This window comes from Phodopus roborovskii, unplaced genomic scaffold (genome assembly GCF_943737965.1).
Source record: "Phodopus roborovskii unplaced genomic scaffold, PHOROB, whole genome shotgun sequence".
NCBI classification, from domain to species: Eukaryota; Metazoa; Chordata; class Mammalia; order Rodentia; family Cricetidae; genus Phodopus; species Phodopus roborovskii.
Window position 1 is genome coordinate 6,512,818 of NW_026126515.1, and position 23,722 is coordinate 6,536,539.

Genomic DNA, 23,722 nt, shown 5'->3' on the forward strand with positions numbered 1-23,722 from the left:
GACAAACGAGAGAGCCCTTTACAGGTTCTTGGTACTCTAAGTTTGCTTGAGGCGCTCCAGGCTCAGAGAGGCAGCGTCACCTGCCCAAGTCCGCGAACATCAGGCTGAGACCCGAGTCCATAGCCTATATCGTCCTTTTCCTAGAGTGCAGAGGCAGAATGCCTGGGGCAGCGAAGGGCGCCAAACGTAACAGGCTCCGAGGAAAAGCACGGACGGCTCGAACTCGGGGACGCTCCGGTGGCCGGATGGCTGTCCTCGAAGAGTCCTAACCCGAGCTGGCCGGGGCTGACAGCGCCACAGATCCCCACGGGCCTGGTTCACACTCCCCTTCCACCTCAACCTGCTAGTGGTTCGCTCCGAGCACCCCTCGCTGCATGGCGGGTGCTGCGGCCTGCCTCACTTCCGGTTGTCGCCGGGCCCTATATCCGGTGTCCGCCCGCCCTCCATCCCGCTTCCTCCGCGATGCTGTCCCGGTCTCGCTGCGTGTCCCGGGCGTTCAGCCGCTCGCTTTCTGCCTTCCAGAAGGTACCGTCTGGCGAGGCCGGGGCTCCGGCGGGTGCGGAAGCTGCCCGTGGGCGGACGGGTGGGCCGAAGGGCAGGGCGCTGTGCGCTGGCCAGGCCGGGCACCAAGGGCACCGGGACGCAGAGGCAGCCGACGCCCTGGGAGCCGCCCAGCCGCGTGTGCCGAGTCCTGCAGCCCGTGGCGTCTCCCAGGCAGCTGCGCCGGCCGTTCCCTGCCGTCCCGGACCCTCGGCTCCGGGGCTGGAAGCCGCGCCCGCCGCGACATCGGCTGGGAGTGGGACAAGGAGGCACGGCCCCCAAACGGGTTCCGCGGCCTCCTCCCCCTCCTCCCCCTCCTCCTCCTCCCAGACCCAGCGCGTGTCAGGCTCGTGCGCTGGTTGACTTAGGCGTTTCGCTTTTACCCCAGCAGTTAACGGGATTCACCTGTCAGCAGCACGATAAACGTGCACTTAAAAGAAAAAAAAAAAATGTTTCTTCCCTCCTTTCATTTTGGGTGACGTCGATAATGTCTTCTTTCTCAACAGGGGAACTGCCCTCTAGGGAGACGTTCCCTGCCTGGTAAGTTCTGCCCTTGCGGTCACCTAAAATGCTCTTCTCGTGGGCAGAGCAGCGTGTCAGGAAAAGTGATGTTTCTTCTCATGCTATTTAAAGACAGTGAAATCAGATAGATGCGAAGGAAAATACTCCTTAAGTATAACGGCTGCCGTTTATTTACTCGGTACATAATTACTAGGTTTTGTTCTGCTTTTTGTGGTGCTGGGGATCGAACCTAGGGCGTGCGAGGCAAATGCATTCCCACCGGCCCTTGGTTGTTGGATTTACCCTGTCAGGTACTCATTAGAGGTGCAGCGATTAAAGTCTTGGCCTCCCGGAGCTCAAGTCTCAAGGTAGAAAGGCAAAGTGTAAATTGCTAACCAAGTGAGCATATTGCATAAGTGCTCACTCTCTGCTGTGAGAGTGGACAAAACAGATTTCTCTAAGTAGGTGACATTAAAGCTGTGACTTGAAGATGTGACAGAGCTAGTGAAGTGACAGCAGGAGAGAGAGAAAGGGATAGCATGCTTGAATCAATGAAGAAGGGAACAGGGTGGTATTCTTTTGAAATTGGAAACAAAGTGACTTGCCATAAGACTTTAGTCAAAGGAAACAGTATCCTAAGATAAACGATGATGTAGAGGCCCTTGGAAGTTTAGATTTTTTTCCCCCCTTAGTTTATTCTCTCTCTCTCTCTCTCTCTCTCTCTCTCTCTCTCTCTCTCTCTCTCTGTGTGTGTGTGTGTGTGTGTGTGTGTGTGTGTGTGGGCTGGCTTGTCCTTATGTGCCCAAGGAGGCCTCAAGAGGTGTCTGATCCCATGTAATTGGAGTTACAGGTGGTTGTGGAATACCTGGGTTCTCTGCAAAGGCAGTACAGGTTCTTAACCTCTGAGCCATCTCTCTAGCCCCCTCACATTTGTGTGTGGGGTTTTGTTGTAGTTGGTTTTGTTGTTTTTGTAGAGGAAGACAGTTATTAGCAATTTTATGTAGCTTACTTTTAATCATGTGCCTGACAAACATTTATTTCCTGTTTTTGTTGTTGTTTTGTTTTGTTTTTGAGACAGGTTCTTGGTGTCTAGCACTGGCTGGCATATGTAGACCAGACTGGCCTTGAACTTCCTCTTGGCCTCTGCCTCTGAGAGCTGGGATTACAGGCTTGTGCTACCACATCTGGCTCGTGCAAAATATTTGTTGAAAGAGTCAGTCTTACTGTAGGCTTTCTTGTGCCAAACATTGTTCCAAATGCTTTCTGTGCTATTCATAACCAAATGAGATTTAGTATCTGTATTTTAAAAAAGCTTATTCCAAGATGAGGGGTCAGATTTCTAGGTCAAGGTCATTCAGCCAAAACTATTGGGTCAATCAGCCCTACCCCCAACTCTTTTCTTAGCCCAAACTGCTTTACTGATGAATAAGTGTTATTATTTACTTATGTACTTAGCAGAGTCTGTCTGTCTGTCTGAATGACAGGATCTGACGTAGCCTGGGCTCAACTCAAACTAGATAAGTAGTCCAAGGTGACATTTAGCTTTTAATCTTCCTGCCTCTACTTCCCAGTGCTGGGATCACAGGATTTCTCCACCATGCCTGAGTTTATGCCATGCTGGGGATCTGACCCAAGGCTTTGTGTATGCTGGGCAAACTCTTCCAAACTGAGCTCTGTCCCAGCCTTGTCAACAGATTAGAGTGCTTACTGTGCCAGCTGCTATGCTAGGTGATAGGATACAGATGGCCTCTATCTGTGAGAATCTCATGAGTTAGCTGGATAGACAAGCAAATACATGATTGTGTTCACATTAGGACAAACGTGGTTACTAAGAAGTACAGGATGTGACATGAAGGTAGCGTGATGAAGCCCAGCTTGGGAAGTTAGAAGGGAATGATGGTGAGGCCTTCCCAGAGAAGTGACATTTAAGATGAGACTTAAAGAATGCATGAGTAAGCTAAGGGAATGATATTCCGGGTAGGGAATACTTGTGCAAAGGTTTCCAAGAAGGAAGAGATTTGACCAGGTATAGACATGGTAAGCTGGAAATCCAGAGCAGGCTAGGTGGATTGTAAGGTGCTTGGACTTTACGCCCATGTCAGGAGGACATAAAGTGTCTAGCACAGTTCATAGTACATTCTCAGGAATGACCTTTCTTTTCAGCTGGGACTGCTGAAAGGTGGCACAAGGATTTTCTCCACTTTTTAAGCTGTCAAGAAAAGGAAAAGCCTTGAGTTGGGGGTTTGGCATCTTGACTCAGGCATTCTTGTTAGGCTAATCACCAACCTAGCTGTATATAAAATAAGAATAATGGCAGGTGACCATTCTTCAGGGTGTTGCTGTGAGTGGAAAATGAAGAGGCCATTGTATAGATTTTGTTTTTATAAGCCTAAAGCACTATACAAATGAAACTAATTATAGGATAAACCTTGTACTGGACTCCATTTTCTGAGTATCTATCTGTGCGGGCTGCTGTGTTCTGGTTCTGACACTGGCTCTGCTTTGGATGTGTGCACTGTAGTCATTCATTGGCTACTGCATGCAGAGGTGACTGGCTGACCTGACTCTGGGAATGTCTGTGAGGGAATGTGTTTAAGGATCAGCAGACTTGGTCCATACCTTCTGTACCCCCAGTGTAGAAAGGGTTGTTAATAGACACAATAAGCAACAAAGAAAACGTAAAGAATATATTCAGAAGAAGCAGCTTTGGTTAGTAGATATCAGGGAAATGAATTTATCATAAAGACAGTTGGTTTGGTGGGTAGACTCTGTTCTTCCTCCCTCGATCTTGCTCTCTCTCTCTCTTTCATACACACATTCTCTCTCTCTCATACACACATTCTCTCTCTCTCTTTCTCTCATACACACATTCTCTCTATCTCTGCATCTCACTCACTCATTCACTCAAGGATCATTTTGCTAGAATTTGAGAGAAAACAGCAGGTTAGGTAAGCTGTGGATCTGGCAGCTGCCCTGAGAAGGAGATAGTCAGGCCTTTTGAATTAGGGTCCAGGAAAGCAGACATGTTCAGCAGTGGGCATTGTGTGGGGGGGGAGAGTTTTCTTTTCAAGTTTCAATTGTATTTGATAACTTGGGAAATAGAGACATTCTATTATGAAAACATAAAGACAGGCAGGTTATACAGCCTTTAGGGCTGCCTCCTCAGATCTCTTTCCTGTCAAATGCACACCCACTCTTAATCTCCCATACCTATTCTCTGCCCATAAGGCAAGAACATTTGAGAAGCATGATTCCGTATGAAAAGGATTGTCATTGCCTGAAGTTGGTCCACTCTGTCTAGGGTCTATGATGCATAGTTCTATTTAATATACTGTACAGTAAGAGCTGTTGATGAAGGGTTGTTTTGTTTCTTGCAGGAGTCTCCTTATGTCAGGGACCAGGTTACCCTGACAGCAGGAAGATGGTGTAAGTATCACTGGGTAATGTAGATGTGTGACCAAGGTTGATTTACTTAGGCACAGATTCTAAATTTAAACGTTGGATGTCTTCACAGACCTCCATTTCTATAATTAAGGTCGTTATATTGAATCCCTAGACCTAACCTTGACAGTCATGGTCATATTTATTATAATCTACCTTTGTCATCAGGTCAGTGGTCAGGTGATCAAGAGTGTCCTGGGCCTTCTTGGGTAGTTAAATATAATGAGAATGAACTTGGAACTCTCTCTGTCTCTCTTTTTTTTTTTCTTTTTTTTTTTTTTTTTAATGAGAATGGGTATCAACGAGAACTGAATATTCTAGTTGGATACAAGTGCAGCTGAGGGGTTGGAGGTCACATTTGTTGTAGAAATTGAGAGCATTCTCTTGGTAGCATAGTTACTCATTTTAAAAATCAGTAAATGCAGAAGACCAGTTAAGCCCTAGGACTTCTGACTGGTTTGCTAGGGATGCTCTTCTTGCATAATGGAGAGTTTGGAGGAGTGCCATCCATGTGTGGTCCAGATTAACCTGTACTTGAATGTTGTTTTAAGTTATTTTGCATTCCAAGTATTTTTAGGGTGCTGAGAGGCTGCTTTCTAGTAATCTATTCAAGGACTGTGGAGCTGCCTTGTTTACAGGGTGAATGAAAACTTGGCAGGAGAACTTTCTTAAAGTTTGGCTTTCATTCCAAAAAATGGTTAATTAACGTGCTATTTGAAGTATAAAACTTCAGGATTTTTTTTTTTTGGAGGCAGGGCATATGTATATATACAAACTTTATACATAGCATTCTGTGTTCTGTACTTTACATCTTTTGTATTGTTCCCCTTGATACTACCTACATATGTACCTTATAAAGTTAGCCTGACATAAAAAGGCCAATAGGTAATGAAGTCTATTTTACTTATGTAAAGATAAGTATGTAGTGGTGCACACCTTTAATCCCAGCACTCCAGAGGCAGGTGGATCTCTGTGAGTTTGAGGCCAGCATGGTCTAGATCAAGTTCTAGGACAGCCAGTGTTACATAGTAAGACCTTGTCTCGGGAAAACAGAAACCAAAAACCCCCGGCAAAAACCTGTTGAGAATGTCCCCCAAATCCTTGTGTAAAAAGCAAACGTTTCTGTCAGTTTTATTTCATTCTCTCAAGCTGTAGAAATAACTGTTGACTGACAGCTAGCCTTCCTAACCATATGGATCTTTATCACGTTCACTCACCAGAAGTAACTGTTGATGAGTGTGCACACAAAGGATAGCACTTTCCAGCTTACACTCCCATGTTTAAACAGGCCTGTTTTGGAAGTTCTTTGTAGTAAGTCCAGAATTGGCCTATGTGCTGCCTCTTAGCAAGACCGTGTTAAAGGAAATGTCATGCAGGTGTTTTTTGTGGGGGAGTTGGTCATTGCCTAAGTCTTCCCCTTGTTTCTGGGCTTACTGTCACCTTGCTGCCTTATCTGATATAAATGTAACCTGAGGGCAAAAACATCTTTGTATTTGGCACACTGGCATGTGCTGCTGCTGAGGACATGGCAAAGAAGACAGTCAGGAAGGTAAATCATTTGGTTTGTTTGCAAAGGACCAAGTTTTTGTTTTGTTTGTTTGTTTACACTTAATAGAACCAGTACATTTCGCTGTTGAGAAGTTACATTTCATTATAGCACAGGGCAGTATTTACTGCACCTAGGTCATCAGGCTTTGGTCAGATCTCTCCAGGTCTGGCCTGATGTGTACTTTGACAAGTTACCAAGCATGAGAATCTGGTCAGGATTCACCAGTTCAAAGAGATAATCCATAGTACCTAGATGGAGATACTAGTGGTTCACATTCTAAATGAGTTAACATTTGTGTTTCTTTTGTAGCATTAACAACAGTAGTGTCTTCAGTGTTCGCTTCTTCCAAACCACAGCTGTGTGCAGTAAGTACCTGATTTCTCATGAATGGACTTTCTCTGGAAAGAGCAGTAGCTGAGTTTATTAAAGAAAGTCATTAACAAGACAAAATGAAGCACTTGTGATTTTCCTGTTTGTTTTTTTCCCTAGAGAATGATGTGATTACAGTCCAAACCCCAGCATTTGCAGAGTCAGTTACAGAGGGAGATGTCAGGTGGGAGAAAGGTAAGGTTTCATTTTTTCTCATGGCACCTGTGCCTCCATCTTTTCTTTACACACACCCCTACTTCCTCCCAGTCCTGTAGGAGAGTGGTCTTTTAACACAGAGCTCCTGCCTAAGAGGAGATACCTTTGATTGTCTTTCAGCTGTTGGAGATACAGTTGCAGAAGATGAAGTGGTTTGTGAGATTGAAACTGACAAGGTGGGCTTATCCTAAATCAGTGACCTTTTCATGATTAGTCCTTCTTGTTAATCTAAGGAAAGATACATTTGAAGTAGCACTAACCTCACTTGTAAAAGTTCTTGAGGGAATCATGGGGGGAAAAGATTTATTAAAGCTTAATCTTGACTATTCTGTATGTACTATATATATTAGTACCTTTAATTGGATAGCTGTTTTGTGTTTTTTGTGGTTTCTGAGCTTTTTGTGGTTTTCTGAGCACTGTGGTTTCAGTGTTTTTCTTTGTACCACTTGGAAACATTAACTAAAGTTGGTTTTAATATTTCTGAGAAAGGATAGAGAAGTGAATCTTCACAATAGCAATGATTTGTCCTTCTCTGACTCTGAAAATGTGGCCTTAGGTGTTTCAGATCCTGTGCAGAGATGTAACATCCAGATGTAACATGTTGCAACTCTTAAACTCATCCTGTTGGTGATTACACAGTTGATTAATGCTGATACCAATGTAGACTCTCTCTCCATCTCTCTTCCTTTTCTAGACTTCTGTGCAGGTTCCATCACCAGCAAATGGCGTCATTGAAGCTCTTTTGGTACCTGATGGGGGCAAAGTTGAAGGAGGAACTCCTCTTTTCACACTCAGGAAAACTGGTGGTAAAGAAGGTCTCCTGGTGGTGAAGGTCTCCATTGTTTTCCCGTGGGGTTGGGGCTGAGTGTACTATGCTAGCAACTCCATTATGCCTCTCACTGGTGTTCTGGTTACACTTAATTGAGAGATAGGATAAGTGCCATTGCTATATGGTGAACTTGTTCTAGAACAAGCTTAATATTTTAAAAAGTCTGTAATACTCTGTTCTTTCCATATTTCTCAGATTGGACTTTTTTAAAGGAACTAACAGAAGTGAAGAGTTTAATGATAGTGATTTTTTTCCCACATTGACCTGAATCACACCTAGCTTTAAAGAAAACTATGAGCTGGCGAGTTGTGGTGGTGCACACCTTTAATCTCAGCACTTTAGTCCCAACACTGCAGAGGCAGGTGAATCTCTGTAAGTTCAAGGTCAGCCTGGTCTACAGAGCTACACAGAGAAGCCCTGTTTTGAAACATCCCAACCCCCCCCCCAAAAAAAAATAAAAATGAAAAAGCCTTGCACTCCAGAGATTGCTGATGCATCACCTTGATTGGTACTTTTTTAAAAAGTGTTCCCCCAAGTGATTGTATAGTCAGGCCTGAGAGCCACTGTTTAAAAGTGAGAATTATAGCCAGGTGGTGGCACACACCTTTAACCCCAGCTCTCAGGAGGCAGAGGCAGGCAGACCTGTGTGTGTTCAAGGCCAGCCTGGTTTACAAAGTAAATTCCTGGACAGGGCTGTTACACACAGAAACCCTGTCTCAAAAAACAAAACAAAAAAAAAAAAAAAAAAAAAGAGAGAGAGAGAGAGAGAGAGAGAGACTATTTTATGTGTCTGTTGTAGACAACTCAGTGTATTTTTCTTTTTTAATTTTTAAATCTTATTTTACATTCCAACTGCTGTTCTCCCACCGTTCCTACTGCGCCGCCCCTCCCTAGCTCACTCTCCAACCACTCCCCACGGGTAAGGGCTCCCATGAGGAGGCAACAAAGTCTGGCACATTAAGTTGGGGCAGGACCAAGCCCCTCTCCCATGCATCAAGACTGAGCTTGGCATCCCCCCCTAGGGGATGGACTCCAACAAGCCAGCTCATGTACATATTTTTCTTTTCTAAATTACCTTTTTTTGTTTGAGACGGGTTTCTCTGTGAGCCTTGGCTAACCTAGAACCAGCTCTGTATATCAGACTAGCTTTGAACTCAGAGATCCACCTGCCTCTGCCAACGCATGTGTGTTTGTATTTGGTGTGTGTGTGGGGGGGGGGTGTATGTGCAAAAAGCATGCTTGTGGAGGTCGGGATAACTTGAGAGTCAGTTTTCTCTTCCATGTGGGTTCTAGGAATGGAACCTGGGTTATCGACTTGGTAGGTAGCAAGTGTCTTTCCTCACGAGTCATCTTACTGCCTTCATTGTAGTTTCTTTTCATATCTAACATCTTAGGAAAGATTGACATTTCTCTCTCGAAGAAATGCCAAAGAAAGGTGTGTATATATCTGCATTGGAGCTTGTGACCAATATTGTACATTAGAAAATCTGCTTTTCTGCCTTTTAAATATTTTTATAGTTGTAGCATTTAACTGTTAAAATAGTCAAACAGAAACATGAATTGGATCATTGAGGTCCAGTGTTAGGACAAGATCAAGTTCAAAGCGAGGAAAAAAGTCTAAAATAGCTAGGATGAATGAATCTGTTGGTTTAAGTTCATCTTTCCCCCTGGGTTTTTTTTTTTTTTTTTTTTTTTTCCTTCTTCTTTTTTTAATATTTGGCTCTGTGTGTATGTGTAAGTGGGATCAGAGGACAATTCTTGGGTGTCTGAGCTTGCTTTCCAATCTTAGTTGTTCTCTGTTTATAGACTCAAAAGTTACCAAGATTTAGTCTGTGTCTACCTCCCACCCTGTCGTGGGAGGATGGGGATTGAAGGTGTACCCACTGCATGCAGCTTTGTGTTGGTTCTGGGGAATTGAACTCAGGTCCTCATGTTAACAGAGTGAGTGCTTGGCTCACTGAGCTATCTCTCCAATATACTTACTGGCCTGCAACACGATACATAGGTCAGAGTGCCGCCTCCTAAGTTGTTGGGGTTAAAGGCATGTGCCACCAAACCCAGCTTTACCATTCATTTTTTACTTGTAAAGTAATATCCTCCTAATTTAACTATAAAACTGGATATAATGCACGTATTAAAGTTATAGATTTATTACTTAAGCATTTGATTGCTTCCTACTAAGAGTCATTCTGAATCAAATGCTTTGAACTGTTTAATCTGTGTGTGTGTGTAAGAGAGGAGATGGAGAAAGAAAATGTGTGAGTTTAAGTACATATACTCTGAGGGTCCAGAAATAGCCATTGGATCCCTTGGAGCTGGAGTTACAGGCAGTTGTGACCTATCGCACAAGAATGCTGGGAACTGAATTCAGGTCCTCTGCAAGAGCAGTATGTACTATGAACTCCTGAGCCAAATTCCAGGCCCCCAAATAAAATAAAATTCTTACCAAGTGCTCATTTAAGATTACAGGGTTGAGAGGCTAGAGGGATGGCTCAGTAGTTCAGAGTACATACTGCTCTTGCAGAGGACCCAAGTTCACTTCCCAGTACCTATATAGAACTCCACACCTCCAGATCCACACATACACAGTTAAAAATAACTCTTTAGGTCTGGTGATGGTGCACACCTATAGTCTCAGCACTCGGGAGGCAGAGATAAGTGAATCTCTGTAAGTTCGAGGCCAGCCTGGTGTACAGAGTGAGTTCCAGGAGAGCTAAGGCTGATAGAGAGAAACCCTGTCTTGAGAAAATAAATAAAATGTCAAACAAAAAGTCTTCCAATTTTTTTTTTGTTTGTTTTAATGGCTAAGAGTATTTATTTTATATGTTATGTTAAAGTAGACAAATATATCAACATTACTATAATTAGAAGTATTATATGGATACATTTAAGTAGCCATTTTAATGTTTTCAGTTGCCTGGGCTGTTTTTGCTTAAACCAGTGGTTCTCAAACTGTACCCTCTTTTGGAGTGTGGTGAGGGAGATTTGTATGACCCTTTCCCAGGGATTGACCCAAGCCATCTGCATATCAGATATTTACATTACAGTTCATAAATGCAGCAAAATTACATCTATAAAGTAGCAACAAAAATAATTTTGTGGGTGGGTTGCCATACCATGAGGAACTGTATGAAAGGGTCACAGCATTAAGAATAGAGTAGAGGCTTAGATTAGTGTGTATATTTAGGTGCTTTGCTTGTAACAAGTGCCTAAGAGACCTTTGTCTCCAAATCCCCCTTAGCATCTCAGTTTAGTTACTTTTCCTTCCAGACAATACCAATGGTAGCTCTTTTTTTTAATCCAGCTGCTCCTGCTAAGGCCAAACCATTGGAAGCTCCTGCTGCAGCCCCAAAAGCAGAGCCGGAAGCGCCGGCAGTCCCTCCTCCCCCTGTAACAGCCATACCCTCTCAGATGCCACCAGTGCCCTCACCCTCACAAGTTCCGTCTAGCAAACCAGGTAAGACCCCATGTTAGCTGATTATCTCATTGCTGTAACAGCCACCTCATGGAAAGCAACTTTAGAGAGATTGATTTAGGCTGTTTTAAGGCTGAGAGTCCATCATGTCAGGGAAGGTATGGTATCAGTGTGGTGCAGATGGTCACATAGCCTTTGCAGCCAGGAAATAAGAAAGGTTAATGCTGCTGCTGCTCCATTCACTTACCTACTCTCTTCTTAAAAAAAAAAAAAAAAAAAAAAAAAAATCCCTCCCAGCCCATGTTATAGTACTACCCACATTCAGAGTGAGTCTTCTTCCCGCTCTGAAAGTGAGAACTTCAACTTCTCTGGAAACACCCTCATAGACAATCCAGGATTTTATCTCCTGAGATCAACTGTCAAATTTACTCCTTGTAGTCTCTGTCTCTCAGGTACAGTCTGAGGCCGTCCATGGCTCTGAACATGCCAGGTTGGCTGCTTTGTAGAAAGCCCTCTAGATTCTAAGAACTGGGTTTGCCTCCCAGTTTTCTATTTTCTAACCATATGACATTAGTCTCATTATTCCTATGAGCAGATTGTTCATCTGTGAGCTTGAAATGATGCTGATAACACTCAGTATCTTGAGGGTAAAGTGATAATGTGGTGTGAAAGTATTGTTTTCCATGTCTGAGGTAGCTGTACCCTCTTTTCATTTTCAGTTTCTGCAATAAAACCCACTGCTGCCCCTCCACTGGCTGAGCCAGGAGCTGCCAAAGGTGTGCGTTCAGAACATCGGGTAAGCCTCTGAAGACTTCTAGGAAAGTGGCAGGGTTGCTGTGGAGATTGACAGTGTGATGCTCACCTTAAAGAGTTGGCACCGCCTTCCCCGGACTTGAGGGTATAGAAAGTTCCTTTTCCTAGTCTCAGAACTGTCAGATGGTATGACTAAAGCATGGTGTCTTCTGAACACTTGTCTAGTGGGTTTTCTGCTATATTGTGCTATCTGGAATTCTTCCTAAGAGTGAAATATCTGTGGAGAACAATAACTTCCTTCATAGCACATCCTTCCTTCCCTCTGTGACATGCACTCCACAGAGATAGTCTGCTGAGAGCTCTCTTCCTAAACTTCTGGGATATTTTGCTGTTGCTGGGGGATTAGCGGGGGCCAGATTATTATTGCATTGTAACAGTAAACTAGCTGTCAGAATAGACATAAAAACCTCAAGGAAGTATGGTCAAAGTGTGGGTTCTTTGCCTGAGAATACTTCCTAAAAATACCATAGCCTCAAAAGTTTGTTGTTTTTTTTTTTTTTTTGAGTTTCTGTTCCCCAAGTAACTATTCTCACGCAAGTCTTTATCAACAGAAGTTGCCCTTTCTGTGATGACTCTTAAACTGGCTGGGTCTACACCACAGTCTTCCTTTTATAAATTGGTTTTGGTTTTTAAATCACACTATTTCCTGAGCTTCTTTTCTTGGTCAAATTTCAGGCACATCTGAGTGAATACTTTGGTCTCTGATTCTGTGTTTTTGGTCTGAGGCTATTTAGGAAAAGGGAAGCCTGTACCTTACACAGTAATGATTAGGCCTAGCATTGTGGCACCTGCCATTGATCCCAGTACTTGGGAGGCAGAGGCAGAGGGCCTCTAGCCACCTTAGTCTCCATAGAATTCCCAGCTAGCCAGGGCTAAATAGTGAAACCCTATCTCAAAACCAAAAGTGTGCTCCCACCCATCTCTGGCAGGCTGAGCTTGGGCCCTGCCTGGGATTGCAGTCAGATTGTCAGCGCTTGTTCTACTTTCAGGAAAAAATGAACAGGATGCGGCAGCGCATTGCTCAGCGTCTGAAGGAAGCCCAGAATACATGTGCAATGCTGACTACTTTTAATGAGGTCGACATGAGGTGGGATCTCTAGTCCTTCTATTCCCCGTGTCTGTGTTTCTTGTAGAGTACTGGAATGTGTCCTAGTCCTTACCAGCTGCTGTCCAAAGCTAGTTTGACCAGCGAGAGCTGTGTCTCTGTTCACTCGTTGACTTATGACTTATGCAGAATGACCCCCTGGTTCTGTGTGCTAATTTATTTTTCTAATATTATGTCTGCTTCCTCTGCAATGTAAAAAGCTTTGCCTTTTGAACTCTCATGCCTGAACTATTATGATTTCTGATAATTGAGCCTAAAATAATCATTTTTTATTTAGTTTTTATATTTATTTTTGCGTGCGTGTGTGCGTGCGTGTGTGTGTGTGTGTGTGTGCGTGCGTGCGTCCAGAAAGGGGCACTGGATCCCTTAGAATTGGAATTTTGGAATTTTAGGTGGTTGGGAGCCCCTTGACATGAGTGCCAGGAACCAAACTTGGGTCTTCGTGGAAGAGCAGTATATGTTCAGAACTGCTCCATCCCTGTTTTGTTTTTGAGGCAAAAATCTCACTATGTAGCCCTGGCTGGTCTAGAACTCACTAAGTAGATCAGGTTGGCCTTGAGCATACAAGAGATTTGCTTGCCTGTGCCTCCTAAGTATTGGGATTGAAGGTGTTTGCCATCATGCCCAATTTGTTTTTGTTGTTCGTTTGGTTGTTTTTGAGATAGGCTAGGCTTGAACTCTCTTCATAGCTGAGAATGATGTTAATGGTGCCACTATGCCCTGCTATTGTAATGAGCTACTTCTTGACCTACTACCCTTGGAATGGAAAACCCTTCACAACATGCCCAGAGCTAGGACCCCACACTCTGCTTCTTTCTGGCAGGGACTGTTTCTTGTGTATGTTCCCAAACAACTCAGAATCAAGCAAGCAAGGGGTAGAGATTTACCACCTCTCATTCTTCCCAGTTTTGATCATGGAGTTGGAACTAAGTTGAGATTGTGCACATGTGCATATAAGAGACAAAGATCAACTTCAGTTGTTTTGGGAGCCTTGTTTATCGAAGCAGAGCTTTCTACTTGCTAGAGTTTGTTAAATAGGCTAAGCTGACTAACCAGTGAGGCTCCTGGGATCCGCACATCTCCATCTTCCCAACTCTGAGATTTCAAGTGTGCACCACCACACTCAGGTTGATTTGTTTGTTTTTATATGAGTTTTGGAGTTCAAACTTCTCATGCTTGCCTGGGAACTGAGGTATCTTCCCCAGCCCCAAAATCAGTTGATTTCTGAAATTTAAATCTCAGTTCACTACACCCATTCCTGTAACAAGCTAATTGTTGACTTGTTCAAAATTTTATGTATGCAAGTATTAGCATTGTGGGGAAGAGAAAATAGTTTTATTTAACAAGCAATTTAACAAGCATTTTAAGTGTTTATCATATGCAGAATACTAAAATGTGATGTTCAGGGGGCTGTACCCATGAGTATAAAAGCTCTCTGAAGCTTACTGTCTCATTTTGGTGAACATTAAGTAAAATCTAGAAAAAAAGCATCAAGAAGATAAAAACAAGTATGAAGTGGAGAAGGGGAAGTTTGCTCTTGCTAAGGGTAGAGGCAGCAAAGGTAGGGCCAGGAAAAGTCTCTGGGTGGAAGGGGTTTGAATGGGCTATCAAGAATGACAAGCATAGCCAGGCGGTGGTGGCACATTCCTTTAATGCAGCACTTGGGAGGCAGAGGCAGGTGAGTTCAAGGCCTGTCTGGTCTACAGAGTGAGTTCCAGGACAGGCTCCAAAGCTACAGAGAAACCCTATCTCAAAAAACCAAAGTGAGCAAGCAAACAAACAAATAAATAAATAAAAAGAACGACAAGCATTTAAGCCAGGAATAGTGGTACATACTTCTGTAATGCTGGAACTTAGCGAGTAGAGACAGGAGGATGGATAGTTCAAGGTTATCCTCAGCTACGTAGAGTCCAAAACCAACTTGCATTATATGAGACCCTGCCTCAATAAAAACAAAATGAAATAAACAAACCAAAATGCTAAATAGTGTTGTAAAGAAAGTCATTCCACATAGGTTTAATAGTTTGGAACATGACACAGTCAAGAAAGATCATTTCTGCCATGATCAGTGTGTGTGTGTGTGTGTGTGTGTGTGTGTGTGTGTAAGAATGATGGTTAGATCGTATTTCACTAGGTTTTGAATGTCAAGGTAAGAATTCATTAAATCAAAAGATACATCATCAAATCTGTAGGGCATCCATCTCCTTTTCTCTGAGTATTAAGTCTCTCCATCTACTCTTCGGTGAGGGAATTTGTTTCCTTGATTTATTGACAGTGTGTGGGGTCTGGTTAATTTCACTAGATGACATTGTTATACTGGGAAGTGCTCTGGATACTGAATGTCATTTTCTGTTCCATCCATAGTGTAGGGATGGACTTTCACTAATGAATGACCAAGGCTGCAGCTTATGTTTCCTGCATTAGAAGCAAATTGTACACAAATTAAATTGGACTTTGAAATTTTACCCAGTTTCTTAAGACAAGCATGTAAATATTTATGTACCTAAAAGATGCAGTTGGTCCAACATCCTTGATTGCAAGTAGGTTCAATAGCTAGATCTCCTTTCAGTAGCTAATCTAGTGTCACTTAACAGTCGCCTGAGGCCCCACTGCGCCAGTAATCTGGTTTAGATCGAGTGCCCTTTGGGTCTTGGTGCCTATCAGCTAACCAAAAGGAGACCTTGCTGAGACTTGCTCCTTCCTCCATTGTCCCAGCTCTGCCTCCAAGGGCAGAGCTCTGAAATAGAAGCTCCTTAATGACCAGACAATGGCATTCAGGCAGGCCTGAGAGCTGAGACACTCAACCACACCTCTTTCCCACTTTTGCAGCCCTGCGTCTTGGGAACCAGTAATGTCTTTAGAGTGGTAATCCTAGCACTAAATGAGGTTAGACCCAGGAAAATAAACATTTAAACCCAATCAGTGTCCCTAGGAAATTTTCCCTTTTTTTCAAACAAAAGGTCTGAAGTGGGCAGTTAAAGCTGTACCACGTCTTATCTTTCCTGCTAATGTTGAATTAAGCCATTATAAGGGGAAAGGGAGAACAGAGCATTTGGGCCTGAGATAAAGTTAAATTCAATTTCCATCACAGAATGTCATTCCTATAATCATAGAAGTTCCTTTGGGAAAATGATAGGAGCGACGTTTCTCACTATGCAGTGCTTGTGTGGAAAAAACAAAACAAAACAAAAGCCCTACTTGATAGACGAGAGGATGTTTAAGTTGCAAAGCCTTCTCAGAGGCAAGGCCCGCTACTGAATCTGACAGACAGGCCACAGCCCACACGGAGCCACTTTCTAAATACCAAGGAAACCACAGTCGGTAAAGCTAATCTTAGGAGCAGGCTCTGTGTCATGTCTTTGTTTCTTGATGCCCAGCCCTCTCATGTGATGGGCATTAGTAACTTTCGTGGGTAAGTAGATAGAACTGCTCACTCAGGAAACAGTGACCGCTGGCTTTGCACAGCCTGAGAGGACACTGGTTTACCCTTCTGTATGGTTAGAGTTGCTTGTGTTTGCATGGAGCCCATACTTCATGGGTAGCTTTTTTTTTTTGTTTTGTTTTGTTTTGTTTTCTGCTAATTAGGAGAAGTATCACAAAGTAAACAGCTTTGGGTTTTGGCCTTTTTGTTTTGTTTTTGTTTAATATAATGCTAACCAAAGGAATATTGTTTTTTAGGTTTTTTTTTTTTTTCATTAATTTGTTTCCAGTGTGGATAATTCATGATTTTAGTGTAGCCAGAAATACTTTTTCGTTCAGAGAAATGATGTTGGTATTCAGTGTATTCTTTTGTTCATATTATCTGTTACTGAAATCTGTGACTTCCAGAACAAAAAAAGGATTCCCTTAAAAGTATCTTAAAGATAGGTTGGCACTGATTTCTTCTAGTTCAGTTTTTTGTGACAGAGCAGTTTATTACATTGACTGCTAGTGAATGTTTCAAAACTTAAACTTTGATAGTACAGACTAAGGGAAAAGCTCATCCAGTTGTATATATGGGTAAAAACCTATGAAAGTCCAACACTGGGCTTAACCACTCCTGGCAGGTAGTACAGGCCTGTAATCCCAGCTCCTTGGGGGATTGATCAGGAGAACTGCATGTTTAAGGCTAGCCCTCAGGATTTCAGTCTTGAAACTTTGAAAGGGCAAGGGGCGTAGATCAGGAGTAAAACCCTTGCCAGCATTGCTAAGAGGTCTTTGACTCAGCCTATGGTGATGTGTGCATGTACACACACACACACACACAGCTTCAGTGGTAGTTTCTTTATATCATGTATTTACAGTAACATCCAAGAGATGAGAGCTCGGCACAAAGATGCTTTCCTGAAGAAACATAACCTCAAACTAGGCTTCATGTCAGCGTTTGTGAAGGCCTCCGCCTTCGCCTTACAGGAGCAGCCTGTTGTAAATGCAGGTGAGTTTCTTGACCCGTGTGGCAGAGGTCTATGAATGCAGACCTGCTGTCTCAACAGTATGGGCTCACCAAGGCTTCTTCTTTCACAATTGTAGGCACATGACCACCTTCCCTAAGGGGATTTTTCCATTCACCTTTCCCAAATACTATCATGGTTACTATCTCCCCAACAAGTAAGCAGAAAGGTTTCCCCTACTGTGTAGCTTGCCAGTTGCTCTGGCCACAGGCAGGCTGGGACAGCCCAGCTTCCCAGGCTGTCTGCTATCTTGGGGAATCACAGGTTCTAGCTGCTCCTCACCACCACCCTGGGCTCTTTACTTGGGACTTGACTTCCACATTTGGCATAGGCTCCAGGTCAACCTTTGATCTCAGGTTAGGAGGCCTCATGGGAAGGCTTGGGCTGGTCCTCATTTTCTTCCTTTTTACTCTGACCATTGAAGTGTTGGTTTAGTTCACAGTTCTTTCCTATTGAGGCACTTCTGTGTTCCTTGAGGGTTAGGTAAGGGGACGGTGACACTTTTGTAGTCCTCAGCGTAAAATCCCTAGTGTCTCTCCCGTTGAGTGCTGTGCTCTGGGATGCTGTCTTTGCTTGTAGGCATCTCAACAGTCTCATTCATTGACATGCATTCTAACAGTACAAGGTAGAATCTTTGGAAGATTCCAAAGCCTTGATTTTCTTATAAATGGTAGGTACAATTTTCAGTAGTTGGTTTACTATTTCAATGTGGGATGTTTAAAAGCCAGACACCCCTTCCTCCATTTCCACCCGGATCTCTAGAGAGAGGCTTCCCTTGTCTTGCTGAGGAAGCCCACTGGGCAGCATGCTCCACTTCTTTTACCTTCTTACAGAGTATCCAATAACGAGCCATTCTCTGCTCAGGGAAGGCTTTTTGTAGACAAGAGGTTAATTTGCATTTACCATAGGAACTTTCTGTGAGCTGTGAAAAACAGGTGCTCCTATGTGCAGGTTCATTGAGAGCTTGGGAAGAAGTACTGTCATAATTGGGATAGGAGCAAGGAGACTGAGTGTCAGTTGCTTGTAATGTAGTCATTCTCTTGTTGATTCGTCAGTCCATACTGCATTTGGCCACTGAAAATTTTCAGTCTGTTCACTCATTAGTCTTGGCCAAGAGGGTTGTGTGTAACATGTTTTCTCTTTCATAGTGATTGATGATGCAACCAAAGAAGTGGTGTACAGAGATTATATTGACATCAGTGTTGCAGTTGCTACCCCAAGGGTATGTTGGGGCGAGAGTTGGGAGTACTCGCTTAGGTCCTGTCTTAGTTAGTTTTCTATTGCTGTGATAAGACACCAGGACCAAGGACTTATAGAAGAAAGGGTGTATTGGGTGGGCTTCAGTTTCAGAGGGTAAGGGTCCATTGCTACCATGACAGGGAGGTGGTGGCAGCAGCAGACACACTGCTGAAGCCATGGCTGAGAGTATGACATGAGACTTAATCACAAAGCAGAGAGAAAGCTGGCTAACGGGAAATGGCATGGTTTTTTTTTTTTTTTTTTTTTTTTTCTCCAAAACAAAGCCTGCCTACAGTGGCACTCGTCCCCCAGTGAGGCCACGCCTCCAAATCCTCATCTGTTCCACCAACTTCACACCAACTCTTCAGAACAAGTATTCAAATATATGATCTCACAGGGCCATCCTCACTCCAACCACCACAGATATCACCTTATTTATGTTAAAAAGTAGATCGCATGGAAGGAGTCATTGGTAAAAAGTAATTTTTAAAAAATCATACCGCATCCCTTTATCTTTGTGTAAGTCTTTTTTCTTAATTCCCATGAATTAGGTTAGAGGAGACAGACCCATGGATTAAGTCAAGGAAATTGTAACTATAAAGAGTACTATTTGTTTTGCAACTGAACACAGATTTTCTCTCCAGGGTCTCGTGGTTCCTGTCATCAGGAATGTGGAAACAATGAATTATGCAGACATTGAGCGGACCATCAGTGAACTAGGAGAGAAGGTACAGTGCTAGCTGCTGGCCAGTTGAGGGAACGCAGCCTGCAGAAGTTGTCATTGCCCGGGCATCTGGAGTCTTTTTGTTCTCTAAGGATACATAGCCACCTAGAAAAGCAGTGGCCGGCCCTATGAGGCAAGGAAAGGCATCTGCCAGAGCCTCACATGCTCAAATTATGGAAACCTCAACAGTCAAGAGTCTGCTGCAAAGAAATGTCAATTGTAGAAGCATGTTTTTTCTACAGTCACCTTAGCTGTCATGCTTGCACTACTGATCTCAGATGAGAGTTTTCTAGATTTACTTTTTTGGAGTGAAGAAATCTGGGTTGGTTAATGTTTCAATTATGAAACTTGTTTTTAGGCCCGAAAGAACGAACTTGCCATTGAAGATATGGACGGTGGTACTTTCACCATTAGCAATGGAGGAGTTTTTGGGTCACTTTTCGGAACACCCATTATCAACCCCCCTCAGTCTGCCATTCTGGGCATGCATGGCATCTTTGACAGGCCTGTGGCTGTGGGAGGCAAGGTAAGAACCATTATTTTTGTGATTTTTTTTTTTTTTTTAATTGCTAAGTGGCTATTAGAATTCTAACCAAATCCTTATTGTAAAGCATTCACTGTAATTTCGGGCTTAAGTTCCATTTCATAATTACTAAATGATAGCTAAGGCACTGCTTCTAACTGTGACCTATGGATATCAACTTCATCTGGGAGCTTGTTAAAAAAGCAAACACCGAGCTGGAGAAAAGAATCAGGAATTAAGAGTATTTGCTGCTCTTGGCAGAGGACATGGGTTCCGTTTTCAACATCCACATAGTGGCTCACAGCCATCAATAATTGCAGTTCTGAGGGGTCAGGCACCCTCTTCTCCTCAGGTACCAGGCATGCACGTGGTGCACATGCTGGGGTTAAGGGTATACATCGACCACCACATCTGGCAGATAGCAGGAAATCTGAACTTAAAAGATTGATTTTTTTCCCCCCTCAGACTAGAAATATAAACCAGTGGCAAAGTGTTTGTCTAACGTGTTCAGAGCCCTGAGTTTGATAATGCTAGTGCATGCTATCGTTACAGCATTTGGGAAGTAGAGGCAAGAAGGTGAAGAGTGTAGTGGCATCATTGGTTGTACAGTGAGTTTGAGAACAGCCTGTGCTACATGAGACCAGTTGCAAAAGCAAACAACATACATTTTTTTCTCTTTAAATTATTCCAAGGCTACGGTGTTGCTCAGTAGTAGGGTGCTTGTCTAGCATACCCAAGGCCTGGGGTTGGTGATAAACATTGTAACTTCAGCCCAGCAGTGGTGGTGAACACCTTTAATCCCAGCACTCAGGAGGTAGAGGTGGGTGGATCTCTGAGTTCCAGACCAGCCTGGTCTACAGATCAAGTTCTAGCAAAGTTGGGGTGATTCACAGAGAAACCCTGTCTCAAAACAAACAAAAAGATTGTAGAGTAGCTCCTATAGGCAGCCACAACAAGAAAAAAAAAAAAAAACCTTTCTGTAGGTAACAGATAAGCAGGTAGAGTGTGGCGCTGCTTACTTGTTTTAAAGCAGTTTGAGGAACCTGTTTACTTGTTTAAACCTTGCTTCTGAGTCCCAGAACATAAGCTTGGTCTTCAAAATAAACCCAAGTTACCCAGAGGCAGCACTAGTAGGAGACTTGGAACTGGAAACTCTGTTATGGGCTTTGCTTTCTCATCTCTTTCCCTTGACAGGGCTTTCTTTGATCTGCTGGATATAATCCCATTGCCCTCTCCTCTCTGCAGGTGGAAGTCCGACCTATGATGTATATAGCCCTGACTTATGACCACCGGCTGATTGATGGCAGAGAGGCTGTGACTTTCCTCCGAAAAATCAAGGCAGCCGTAGAAGATCCGAGAGTCCTCCTCCTAGATCTTTAGGAGGAAGTCACACCCCCTACCTATTGATCATGCAAGAACTGAAAACCAGTCTTCTCCCTGTCCCCTCACCAGTCCCAGGTTAGCCGGATGACAGGCAGGCACATACTGTTGGCCTCAAGCAAGGAAGCCAGGGCACTATGTAACCAACTTTCCCAGGTCTCAGTGTCCCTTGTAGGCTCTTTCTCTCTCTGTGCAGCACTCTCTTGCCTTCTGAGACCTTGGGCCTGAGAGAGAGAGAGAGAGAGTGAGAGCCTCAATGGATGCTCATTAATATTCCTGCCTTTCTTCCAGCCCTCTGCAAAGACAATTTTGCTTCTCCCCGGTAACAGTATACCACAGGGTTACCACCAGGGACCATGTGATTGAGTTCTGTCTTTGGAAAGTGTTCTCCAGAGATGCCCTGGGGGTGCTTTGCCTCGCAGGCTCAAAGCCTCTGTCCCAGCTGTGCACTTTCTCACGCGATGCCACCTGTGTGGAGGGACTGGACACAGGCAAAGAGGCCCTGCTCTGCTTCTTAAATGCACCACCATTCTGAGCTGTCAGCGGCTTCATGGTGCCTCTCTACCTCTTCCAGGAAGCACAGTCCAGGGGCTTGGGGACTGGCAGGATGGTGCAGAGTCCCCTGAGATTACTGTTCAATCACAGATAGGAGTAGAACCCTGGCTTGCCCTCGCCGGCTCCTTTGTAAGCTCACTAGGAAGATTCATTTTTGCATAACACAACTGTGGTCATACCAACCCTTCCCAGGGTTCTAAGAATTGTTCTCACTTGGAGCCTAGTTTAGCACATCATGGAAGGTGGGACAGGGCCTGGCGAAGGGACAGATCAGGTTAGCAAGAGCTCTTAAATTCAAGATGGTCTCAGCATGTGATGGTAAGGGGTTCTCTCCCTTCCTGGGTGTGGCCTGTGGGAGCAAGGTCTTGGTGCCTCTGGCAGGACACAGACACGGGAGGATAGGCTGGGGTGGGAACCAGCCTCAGGAGTTATTACATAGTGATGAAATGGATGATGTCATCTCTGAGGTACTGCCCGTTGGGGACAGGCACAATCATTGGAATTTCTTGAAGCATGATAAAAGCAAGTAACTAGATATGAAAGCTCCTAGGCCTTGTATCCAGCTGCACTGAGGCCTGAGACAGCTGACAATTGACACGGGGCCATTAGTGCTAAATGCCCTTTTTTCTTGTAATCCAGGACAAGCTTGGGGGAGGGGGAAAGGCCAGTATTGAGTGCCTGCAGCATCTGCTACTACATCTTCACCATTCAGAACTTGTAACTAAAATATTTAAAGAGACCGATCTTGAATGAAAATTAAAGGGCAAATGTTCTCAAGCAGGGTTCCCGCATCTGTGCTCCTTTTGACCCTTGGTTGTGTAGCCTCGTAGGCAACCACAATGGTCTTTATCTTTGAAACCTACTTCATCTTTCATTGCTATCCTGTAGTGCCCTGAGGCCCCTCTCCCAGACTTTCAACATGTTAGTGCTTTGCTGATTTAACTGACAGCCAGGGGAACCCACTGCTCTTAGTGCCCTGGGTCGCTTTCAGGGAAGCCAACCCTTGAAATCGTAGCTCCCACCCACCCATGTGAAGCTCCTTCAGAACACCAAGGGACGGTTGCCTTTTTGAGGGTCTTTGGACTTAGTTGACACATGTGTGCCAAGATACTTGTGGTTAGAATGAACAGTGAGAGGTCACCTAGGAGTATATGAGGGGCAATGGACAGGACAGGGTTGGTCACTGACCTAGAATGACTATGAGGGATAATGGGCATGATGGAGTGTAGGCTTCAACAACATCCTTTCTTTTCCACACACAAGCCTGTCTGTTGATCCTGCTTGTTGTGAGGCCTACCACAGGAACAATTACAGCTGCAGGTGGGTTCAGTGGATGGTATGTCGGTGCAGTGCTTGATGCACTGCAGATTTTAATGTGTCCAGGAAACTTCTGGAGTAGCTATTCACAGCCCCTGTCACAACTGGGACCTTGGCTCAACAGCGTCCTGTACAGCAGGTTGACCAGATGAGTCCAGAAGTGGCTTGTATTATATAAAGCACTGGCTGAATTTGTCTGGCATGATGGTCTACCACAGAAGGAACCTATGCTAGTGAGCCAGCTCTACTGGTTGGTTCTAAGTTAACCTGTCGGGAGAATCTTCCATGGGCTCACTAGTGATTAGTGGTGCATTCCTCAGGCACCGTGATCTTTTAAGGCATCTCTTCTTTCCTCCCATTCCTGGTCCTGTGTAGCAGCAAGGGCTGCTCCCTTGCAGGTCACTGACTGCAGTTAATCATGCAAAGAGTCACAGAAAGAATAGGCTTTATTAGAGTGGACAAACCCCGGGGTTGCTAGGTTGCATGCCAGGGAGCAGTTGCACTTCCCTCATCCTCCAGACTCAGAAATGGGAATATTGGGCGTGTTGTTGTGTTGCTCACGCACGCGCACACACACGCACACGGTGAGTGGCCTGATTGGTGAACTACACCAGATGCCACCTGTGGTGTCCATATTGTGGTGTCTCATTCTAAAAAGTGGGCAGTGAATTGGATAGAACTTCATACCAAAATGCAGCATGGAAAACGACCGACCACACCTGAGAAAAGCATCTGCTGTTGGCCTTGAGAGGCAGACTCCTCTGACACAGGAGAGC

At 44.1% G+C, this 23,722-nt stretch overlaps 1 protein-coding gene across 2 annotated transcripts; it reads left to right on the plus strand.

Moving 5' to 3' along the window:
- The first annotated feature begins 375 nt into the window (after positions 1 to 375).
- Positions 376 to 22,406, plus strand: Dlst (dihydrolipoamide S-succinyltransferase). 2 transcript variants are annotated; one of them, XM_051196344.1, is made up of 15 exons: positions 376 to 525; positions 1,047 to 1,080; positions 4,419 to 4,467; positions 6,341 to 6,396; positions 6,521 to 6,595; positions 6,737 to 6,792; positions 7,311 to 7,431; positions 10,750 to 10,902; positions 11,580 to 11,656; positions 12,663 to 12,760; positions 17,062 to 17,192; positions 18,357 to 18,430; positions 19,092 to 19,175; positions 19,530 to 19,697; positions 20,940 to 22,406. In XM_051196344.1, exons 1-15 carry the CDS (start codon positions 463 to 465, stop codon positions 21,072 to 21,074), a joined length of 1,374 nt encoding a protein of 457 aa, XP_051052301.1. In that variant the 5' UTR covers positions 376 to 462; the 3' UTR covers positions 21,075 to 22,406. The 2 variants fall into 2 exon arrangements, with proteins under 2 accessions (XP_051052301.1, XP_051052302.1); XM_051196345.1 differs by having other exon boundaries at positions 7,311 to 7,422.
- The last annotated feature ends 1,316 nt before the right edge of the window (positions 22,407 to 23,722 follow it).